At 54.8% G+C, this 10,085-nt stretch overlaps 1 protein-coding gene across 3 annotated transcripts in view; it reads right to left on the bottom strand.

Moving 5' to 3' along the window:
- hus1 (HUS1 checkpoint clamp component) overlaps positions 1 to 3,339 on the bottom strand; it is a 31,216-nt gene extending 27,877 nt beyond the window's left edge. For 2 of the 3 annotated variants that reach the window (XM_068005432.1, XM_068005439.1), the window contains exons 1-2: positions 3,244 to 3,339; positions 475 to 602 (exon numbers count right to left, since the gene is read on the bottom strand). In XM_068005432.1, coding sequence (XP_067861533.1) covers positions 475 to 602; positions 3,244 to 3,295 — 180 coding nt within the window. In that variant the 5' untranslated portion in view covers positions 3,296 to 3,339. Of the gene's footprint in view, positions 1 to 474; positions 603 to 2,311; positions 2,815 to 3,243 lie in introns of those variants that run through there. The other variant, XM_068005447.1, reaches the window with a different exon arrangement.
- Between the last annotated feature and the right edge of the window lie 6,746 nt (positions 3,340 to 10,085).

Raw genomic sequence — 10,085 nt, 5'->3', positions numbered from 1 at the left:
TTGACAGTGACCAAGGGGGTAGCTCAAAGGAGAGGTTGGGGTCCTAACAGGAGTGAGGGCGGTGGGTAGAAAGGGAAATAGGTCGTCGGAAGGTGAAAAGGTAAAGAAGGTAATGAGACCATGGGGGTTAATTCAAATGTTTGCGCAAATGGATACGAAAGGAGCTGCCGAGGGCCACATTTTCCCTGCAACCCTTACCCAAATACAGCCTGCAGCCATTGATGGTTCCTGAGCCCACCACATCCCCCTGAAAGGAAAGAAGAATAAAGACAGAGAGAAATGCAGAAGACAACAGAGAAGCAAAAAGATAAACAGTAACACAAAGACAGCAGTCAGGTCAGAGAGTTATATTCTCGATAGATACGTATGTGTGTATATAAATACATTAAAATATTGTATCTCACATGTGACACACAAGCTGGGACCATACCTTTAACCATAATGCACAACCATTTATGCTAAACTGTAGTTTACCTGAAATAGCTGACACCACATTGCAACACCTCCACTGGCCACTTTGTCAGAAAGGATAAAGTAGAGCTTGTCAGTGGTAAGTCTTAGAATACATGACTTTGTCAGCTTGGAGATAGTGTTCACTATACCTGAAAATGTAAATCAGTTCAATGATTACAAACACACATCCACTATAGTCTACTCATGATAATTCAAAGTCAATTTTCACACTGAGAAATACAAATTTTTCCAAGAATGTCGGAATTTGTTGCTCCAAAAATTTGAATCATCAGATAATTTCAATGATTCAAACTTTGAAGTAAGAGGAATAGGCTGCACAGGCCTGAGTCTGGCCTCATCTGTGTCCACATGTGCACACTATTCAAGATAGATAACTGGATAATGATCGGATATGGTCATAGAATCATAGAAAGGTTGCAGCACGGAAGGAGGCCATTCGGCCCATCGAGTCCGTGCCGGCTCTGTGCAAGAGCAATCCAACTGGTCCCACTCCCCCGCCCTGCAAATTTTTTCCTTTCAAGCACTTATCCAGTTCCCTTTCGAAAGCCATGATTGAATCTGCCTCCACCACCCACCCTGGCAGTGCATTCCAGATCCTAACCTCTCACTGTGCAAAAAATTTTTTCGTCATGTCACCTTTGGTTCTTTTGCCAATCACCTTAAATCTGTGTCCTCTGGTTCTTGACCCTTCCGCCAATGGGAACAGTATCTCACGATCTATTCTGTCTGGACTCTTCATGATTTTAAATACCTCTATCAAATCTCCTCTCAATCTTCTCTGTTCCAAGGAGAACAACTGCAGCTTCTCCAGTCTATCTATGTTACTGAAGTCCTTCATCCCTGGAATCATTCCAGTAAATCTCTTCTGCAACCTCTCTACGGCCTTCACATTTTTCCTAAAGTGCGGTGCCCAGAACTGGACACAATACTCCAGTTGTGGTCCAACCAGTGTTTTATAAAGGTTCATCATGACTTCCTTGCTTTTGTACTCTATGCATCTATTTATAAAGCCCAGGATTCCATATGCTTTTTTAACCGCTTTCTCAACCTGCCCTGCCACCTTCAACGATTTGTGCACATGTACCCCCAGATCTCTGTTCCTTTGCCCCTTTTTGAATTGTGCCCTCCAGTTTATATTGCCTCTCCTCGTTCTTTTGACTAAAATGGATTACTTCGCATTTTTCTGCATTAAATTTCATCTGCCCCATGTCTGCCCATTCCACCAGCCTGTCTATATCCTCTTGAAGTCTATCACTATCCTCCTCACTGTTCACTGCACTTCCAAGTTTTGTGTCATCTGCAAATTTTGAAATTGTGCCCTGTACACCCAAGTCCAAGTCATTAATATATATCAAGAAAAGCAGTGGTCCGAGTACTGACCCCTGGGGAACACCGCTGCACACCTCCCTCCAGTCCGAAAACAACCACTACTCTCTGCTTCTAGTTACTTATGCTGTGGAGATGCCGGTGATGGACTGGGGTGGACAAATGTAAGGAATCTTACAACACCAGGTTACAGTCCAACAGTTTTATTTGAAAATCACAAGCTTTCGGAGCTTACCTCCTTCGTCAGGTGAGTGAAGGAGGTAAGCTCCGAAAGCTTGTGATTTTCAAATAAAACTGTTGCACTATAACCTGGTCTTGTTACTTAGCCAATTTGGTATCCATGCTGCTACCCACCCCTTTATTCCATGGGTTTCAATCTTGATGACAAGCTTATTATGCAATACTTTATCAAATGCCTTTTGAAAGACCATATACAACACATCAACCGCATTGCCCTCATCTACCCTCTACGTTGCCTCATCAAAAAAACTCTATCAGGTTAGGTACGCACAATTTGCCTTTTATAAATCCGTGCTGGCTTTCCCTTATTAATCCACACTCGTCCGGGTGACTGTTAATTCTGTCCTGGATTATTGTTTCGAAAAGTTTCCCCATCACTGAAGTTAAACTGACTGACTTGTCGTTGCCGGGTTTATTCTTCACCCTTTTTTGAACAAGGGTGTAACATTTGCAATTCTCCAGTCCTCCAGCACCACCCCTGTCGCTAAGGAGGATTGGAAGATTTCGGCCAGAGCCTTCGCAATTTCCACCCGTACTCCCCTCAGCAACTGAGGAAGCATCCCATCCGGATGGGGTGACTTAAAGGAAAGGGGTGTATTGGAGGCAGGAAAGCGTACGAGGCTGGAAAAGTTTGAAATGTTGGGGATAAGGTCATGGAAGGATTTGCAAACAAGAACAAGGATTTTTAACTTGATCCACTTGTGAATGGGAAGCCGGTGCTGGTGAGAAAGGTTGGGGTGACGGGTGATCAGGGCTTGGTGAGGGGCAGGATGCAGGGGATGGGTTTTGGATGATTCAGTGCTCATGGAGACTGTGAGGATGGGTGTTGGGGAAATCGAGTCGAGATGTGAAGTGTGGATGAGGGCTTCAGCAGCAGAGGCGGTCCCGGTGGGGCAGAGGTCAACAGTGCGGTGGAGGTGGACATTGTCTGGATCGTGGATCGGGTTTGAAACTCTGCACCGAGATTGAGCCGGGCAAGAGAATGGAGTCAATGGGCAAGAGACTGAAAACGATGGCATCGGTTTTCCTGATGTTCAATGACAGGGAATGGTGGCTCCGCCCGCGGGGAGGTGGTGGCGGCGGGCGGCGGGCGGCGGGCGGGTCAGGCTGGATCCCACCGACCCTCGGCCCGCGGGACCCCGGTTACCGGCAGCCGTGGTTGACCTGCCCCATTCCACTCAGGCCTCCCCGATCATCACTTACGGGTGAAATGATTCAAACAACCAACATCCACCATCTTCGCTCGGAACTTCATCGCCGCACGGAGCAGGGAGACGCCGACCCTCACAGGGAAACCCTTCCGGGGCAGCGCGGGGAGCGTCACTTCCGCTTCGGTCGGGACGCCGGTTCGTTACCAGGGTGACGGGTCCAGCAGCACCGGGACAGGGACAGGGACATGGGGCAGGGACAGGGGGCCAACACTGCACCGAGAACAGGGACAGGGACAGGGACAGGGGCAGGGACAGGGACAGGGGGCAGGGACAGGGGGCAGGGACAGGGACAGGGGGCAGGGACAGGGGGCCAACACTGCACCGAGAACAGGGACAGGGGCAGGGGCAGGGGGCAGGGACAGGGACAGGGGGCAGGGACAGGGGGCAGGGACAGGGGGCCAACACTGCACCGAGAACAGGGACAGGGGCAGGGACAGGGGCAGGGACAGGGGGCAGGGACAGGGGGCCAACACTGCACCGAGAACAGGGACAGGGGCAGGGGCAGGGGGCAGGGACAGGGGGCCAACACTGCACCGAGAACAGGGACAGGGGCAGGGGCAGGGGGCAGGGACAGGGGGCCAACACTGCACCGAGAACAGGGACAGGGGGCCAACACTGCACCGAGAACAGGGACAGGGGCAGGGACAGGGGCAGGGACAGGGGGCAGGGACAGGGGGCAGGGACAGGGACAGGGGGCAGGGACAGGGGGCAGGGACAGGGACAGGGGGCAGGGACAGGGGGCCAACACTGCACCGAGAACAGGGACAGGGGCAGGGACAGGGGGCAGGGACAGGGGGCAGGGACAGGGACAGGGGGCAGGGACAGGGGGCAGGGACAGGGACAGGGGGCAGGGACAGGGGGCCAACACTGCACCGAGAACAGGGACAGGGGCAGGGGCAGGGGGCAGGGACAGGGGGCCAACACTGCACCGAGAACAGGGACAGGGGGCCAACACTGCACCGAGAACAGGGACAGGGGGCCAACACCGCACCGAGAACAGGGACAGGGGGCCAACACCGCACCGAGAACAGGGACAGGGGCAGGGACAGGGGCAGGGACAGGGGGCAGGGACAGGGACAGGGGGCAGGGACAGGGGGCAGGGACAGGGGGCCAACACTGCACCGAGAACAGGGACAGGGGCAGGGGCAGGGGGCAGGGACAGGGGGCCAACACTGCACCGAGAACAGGGACAGGGGGCCAACACTGCACCGAGAACAGGGACAGGGGGCCAACACCGCACCGAGAACAGGGACAGGGGGCCAACACCGCACCGAGAACAGGGACAGGGGGCCAACACCGCACCGAGAACAGGGACAGGGGGCCAACACCGCACCGAGAACAGGGACAGGGGGCCAACACCGCACCGAGAACAGGGACAGGGGGCCAACACCGCACCGAGAACAGGGACAGGGGGCCAACACCGCACCGAGAACAGGGACAGGGGGCCAACACCGCACCGAGAACAGGGACAGGGGGCCAACACCGCACCGAGAACAGGGACAGGGGGCCAACACCGCACCGAGAACAGGGACAGGGGGCCAACACCGCACCGAGAACAGGGACAGGGGGCCAACACCGCACCGAGAACAGGGACAGGGGGCCAACACCGCACCGAGAACAGGGACAGGGGGCCAACACCGCACCGAGAACAGGGACAGGGACAGGGGGCCAACACTGCACCGAGAACAGGGACAGGGGGCCAACACTGCACCGAGAACAGGGACAGGGGGCCAACACTGCACCGAGAACAGGGACAGGGGGCCAACACCGCACCGAGAACAGGGACAGGGGGCCAACACTGCACCGAGAACAGGGACAGGGACAGGGGGCCAACACTGCACCGAGAACAGGGACAGGGGGCCAACACTGCACCGAGAACAGGGACAGGGGGCAGGGACAGGGGGCCAACACTGCACCGAGAACAGGGACAGGGGGCCAACACTGCACCGAGAACAGGGACAGGGGGCCAACACCGCACCGAGAACAGGGACAGGGGGCCAACACCGCACCGAGAACAGGGACAGGGGGCCAACACCGCACCGAGAACAGGGGCATGGACAGGGGGCCAACACTGCACCGAGAACAGGGACAGGGACAGGGGGCCAACACCGCACCGAGAACAGGGGCAGGGACAGGGGGCCAACACTGCACCGAGAACAGGGGCAGGGACAGGGGGCCAACACCGCACCGAGAACAGGGACAGGGGGCCAACACCGCACCGAGAACAGGGGCAGGGACAGGGGGCCAACACTGCACCGAGAACAGCGACAGGGACAGGGGGCCAACACTGCACCGAGAACAGGGGCAGGGACAGGGGGCCAACACTGCACCGAGAACAGGGGCAGGGACAGGGGGCCAACACCGCACCGAGAACAGGGACAGGGGGCCAACACCGCACCGAGAACAGGGACAGGGACAGGGGGCCAACACCGCACCGAGAACAGGGACAGGGGGCCAACACCGCACCGAGAACAGGGACCGGGACAGGGGGCCAACACCGCACCGAGAACAGGGGCAGGGACAGGGGGCCAACACTGCACCGAGAACAGGGGCAGGGACAGGGGGCCAACACTGCACCGAGAACAGGGGCAGGGACAGGGGGCCAACACCGCACTGAGAACAGGGACAGGGACAGGGGGCCAACACTGCACCGAGAACAGGGGCAGGGACAGGGGGCCAACACCGCACCGAGAACAGGGACAGGGACAGGGGGCCAACACCGCACCGAGAACAGGGACAGGGGGCCAACACCGCACCGAGAACAGGGACAGGGACAGGGGGCCAACACCGCACCGAGAACAGGGACAGGGGGCCAACACCGCACCGAGAACAGGGACAGGGACAGGGGGCCAACACCGCACCGAGAACAGGGGCAGGGGGCAGGGACAGGGGGCCAACACCGCACCGAGAACAGGGGCAGGGGGCAGAGACAGGGGGCCAACACTGCACCGAGAACAGGGGCAGGGACAGGGGGCCAACACTGCACCGAGAGCAGGGGCAGGGGGCAGGGACAGGGGGTCAACACCGCACCGAGAACAGGGGCAGGGACAGGGGGCCAACACTGCACCGAGAACAGGGGCAGGGACAGGGGGCCAACACTGCACCGAGAACAGGGGCAGGGGGCAGGGACAGGGGGCCAACACCGCACCGAGAACAGGGGCAGGGGGCAGGGACAGGGGGCCAACACCACACCGAGAACAGGGGCAGGGGGCAGGGACAGGGGGCCAACACCGCACCGAGAACAGGGACAGGGACAGGGGGCCAACACCGCACCGAGAACAGGGGCAGGGGGCAGGGACAGGGGGCCAACACCGCACCGAGAACAGGGACAGGGGGCCAACACTGCACCGAGAACAGGGACAGGGACAGGGGGCCAACACTGCACCGAGAACAGGGACAGGGACAGGGGGCCAACACCGCACCGAGAACAGGGACAGGGGGCCAACACTGCACCGAGAACAGGGACAGGGGGCCAACACTGCACCGAGAACAGGGACAGGGGGCCAACACTGCACCGAGAACAGGGACAGGGGGCCAACACTGCACCGAGAACAGGGACAGGGGGCCAACACTGCACCGAGAACAGGGACAGGGGGCCAACACTGCACCAAGAACAGGGACAGGGGGCCAACACTGCACCGAGAACAGGGACAGGGGGCCAACACTGCACCGAGAACAGGGACAGGGGCCAACACTGCACCGAGAACTGGGACAGGGACAGGGGGCCAACACCGCACCGAGAACAGGGACAGGGGGCCAACACTGCACCGAGAACAGGGACAGGGACAGGGGGCCAACACTGCACCGAGAACAGGGACAGGGACAGGGGGCCAACACTGCACCGAGAACAGGGACAGGGACAGGGGTACAACACCGCACCGAGAACAGGGACAGGGGGCCAACACTGCACCGAGAAAAGGGACAGGGACAGGGGGCCAACACCGCACCGAGAACCGGGACAGGCAAGGGGCCAACACAGGACCGCGAACTGGGACAGGGACAGGGGACCAACACAGCACCGAGCACCAAAACCGGGGCAGGCAGGGGGCCAACACCGCACCGAGAACTGGGACAGGGGCAGGCTAGGGGCCAACACAGCACCAAAAACCAAGCACCAGGACAGGGACTGGGGCCAACATAGCACCGAGAACCGGGACAGGGGCAGGGGCAGGGGCCAACACAGCACTGAGAACCGGGACAGGGCAGGCAAGGGGCTAACACAGGACCAAGAACCGGGATGGGGCAGGCAAGGGGCCAACACAGCACCGAGGACAGTGGCAGGCAAGGGGCCAACACAACACTGAGAACTGGGACAGGGACAGGGGCAACACAACACCAAAATAATAATATAAGGGACAAAGAGGGGGAGGAATTTTTGAAATGTGTTCAGCGTAACTTTCTTGAGCAGTACGTTTCCAGCCCAACAAGGAAGGAGGTATTGCTAGCGTCAGTGGGGGAGCATTTTGGGAGTAGTTGATACTTATGATACTAAACCTTATAGTATCATAAGGTTTAGAATAGCTGTGGAAAAGGACTCTGACCAGGCTAAACTAAAAATACTCAATTGGAGGAGGGCCAATTTCAATGGGATGAGAACAGAACTGGCCCAGGTAAATTGGAATCAAAGATTGGCAGGCAAAACTGTAACTGAACAGTGGGCGGCTTTTGAAGAGGAGATGGTTCTGGTACAGTCTAGGTACATTCCCACGAGGCAGAAAGGTAGGGCAACCCCCTAAAGCCAGAGCTCCCTGGATGACAAAAGAGATAGAGAGTAAGATGAAGCGGAAAAAAGGGGAGTATGACAGATGTCAGGTTGATAACACAAGTGAGAACCAGGCAGAATATAGAAAGTTCAGAAGGAAGTGAAAAAGGAAATAAGAGAGTATGAGAATCGACTGGTGGCAAACATAAAAGGGAATCCAAAAGTCTTCTACAGGCATGTAAACGGATAGTAAGAGGAGTGGTGGGGCCGATTAGGGACCATAAAGGAGATCTACTCATGGAGGCAGAGGGCATGGCCGAGGTACTAAATGAGTACTTTGCATCTGTCTTTACCAAGGAAGAAGATGCTGCCAGAGTCTCAGTAAAGGAAGATATAGTTGAGATACTGGATGGGCTAAAAATTGATAGTGGTATTATAAAGGCTAGTTGTACTAAAAGTAGATAAGTCACCCAGTCCGGATGGAATGCATCCTAGGTTGCTGAGAGAAGTAAGGTTGGAAATTGCGAAGATACTGGCCATAATCTTCCAAACATCCACAGATACGGGGGTGGTACCAGGGGACTGGAGAATTGCAAATGTTGCACCTTTGTTCAAAAAAGGGTGTGAGGATAAACCCAGCAACTATAGGCCAGTCAGTTTAACCTTGTTGGTGGGGAAACTTTTAGAAACGATAATCTGGGACAGAATTAACAGTCACTTGGATGAGTGTGGATTGATGAGGGAAAGCCAGGATAGATTTGTTAAAGGCAAATCGTGTTTGACTAACTTTATAGAGCTTTCTGATGAGGTAACAGAGAGGGTAGATCAGGGCAATGCAGCTGATGTGGTGTATATGGACTTTCAAAAGATAAAGTGCCGCATGGTCGGCTTGTCATCAAGATTGCAGCCTATAGAATAAAGTGGGCAGTAGCAACATGGAGACAGAATTGTCTAAGTTTCAGGAAACAGAAAGTAGTGGTGAACGCTTGTTTTTCAGACTGGAGGGTGGTGTACAGTGGTGTTCCCCAGGGGTCGGTACTCGGACCACTGCTTTTCTTGATATATATTAATGACTTGGACTTGGGCTTATGGGGTACAATTTCGAAATTTGCAGATGACACAAAACTTGGAAGTGTAGTGAACAGTGAGGAAGATCGTGATAGACTTCAAAAGGATACAGATAGCCTGGTGGCATGGGCTGACGTGGCAGATGAAATTTAACGCAGAAAAATGCGAAGGAGAGGCAATATAAACTAAAGGGCACAATTCTAAAAGGTAAAGGAACAGAGAGATCTGGGGGTATATGTGCACAAATTGTTGAAGGCGGCAGGGCAGGTTGAGAAAGCGATTAAAAATGCATACGGGATCCTGGGCTTTATAAATAGAGGCATAGAGTACAAAAGTAAGGAAGTCATGATGAACCTTTGTAAAACACTGGTTCGGCTACAACTGGAGTATTGTATCCAGTTCTGTGCACCGCACTTTAGGAAAGATGTGAAGGCCTTGGAGAGGGTGCAGACATGATTTATGAGAATGATTTCAGGGATGAGGGACTTTTAGTTATGTGGATAGACTGGAGAAGCTGGGGTTCTCCTTGGAACAGAGAAGGTTGCGAGGAGATTTGATAGGAGGTATTCAAAATCATGAAGGGTCTACACAGTGTAGATAAAGAGAAACTGTTCCCATTGGCGGAAGGGTCAAGAGCCAGAGGACATAGATTTAAGGTGATTGGCAAAAGAACCAAAGGTGATATGAGGATAAACTTTTTACACAGCGAGTGGTTCGGATCCGGAATGCACTGCCCAAGGGGGTGGTGGAGGCATATTCATTCATGGCCTTCAAAAGGGAACTGAATAAGCAGGGCTACGGAAATAGGGCGGGGAGTGGGACTAGCAGGATTGCCCATGCATAGATCCAGCGTGGACCCGATGGGCCAAATGTCCTCCGTCCGTGCTGTAACCTTTGTCTGATTCTATAACCATATCAGATCATTATCCAGTGAACAGGGTCAAGCACAGAACCAACACAGCAACAAGAGAAGCTGTAAAGGTAACAATTACAGCTGTGAGGTGGGATGATATGTTAGAAGGACCATCAAATGAGGCCATATGGATTGAGCTAAAAAACAAAAA

Source organism: Heptranchias perlo, chromosome 2, assembly GCF_035084215.1.
Source record: "Heptranchias perlo isolate sHepPer1 chromosome 2, sHepPer1.hap1, whole genome shotgun sequence".
In the NCBI taxonomy this organism is placed as follows: Eukaryota; Metazoa; Chordata; class Chondrichthyes; order Hexanchiformes; family Hexanchidae; genus Heptranchias; species Heptranchias perlo.
The sequence above is the reverse complement of the archived record's forward strand: the minus strand, read 5'-3'. Positions and strand labels throughout refer to the sequence as shown.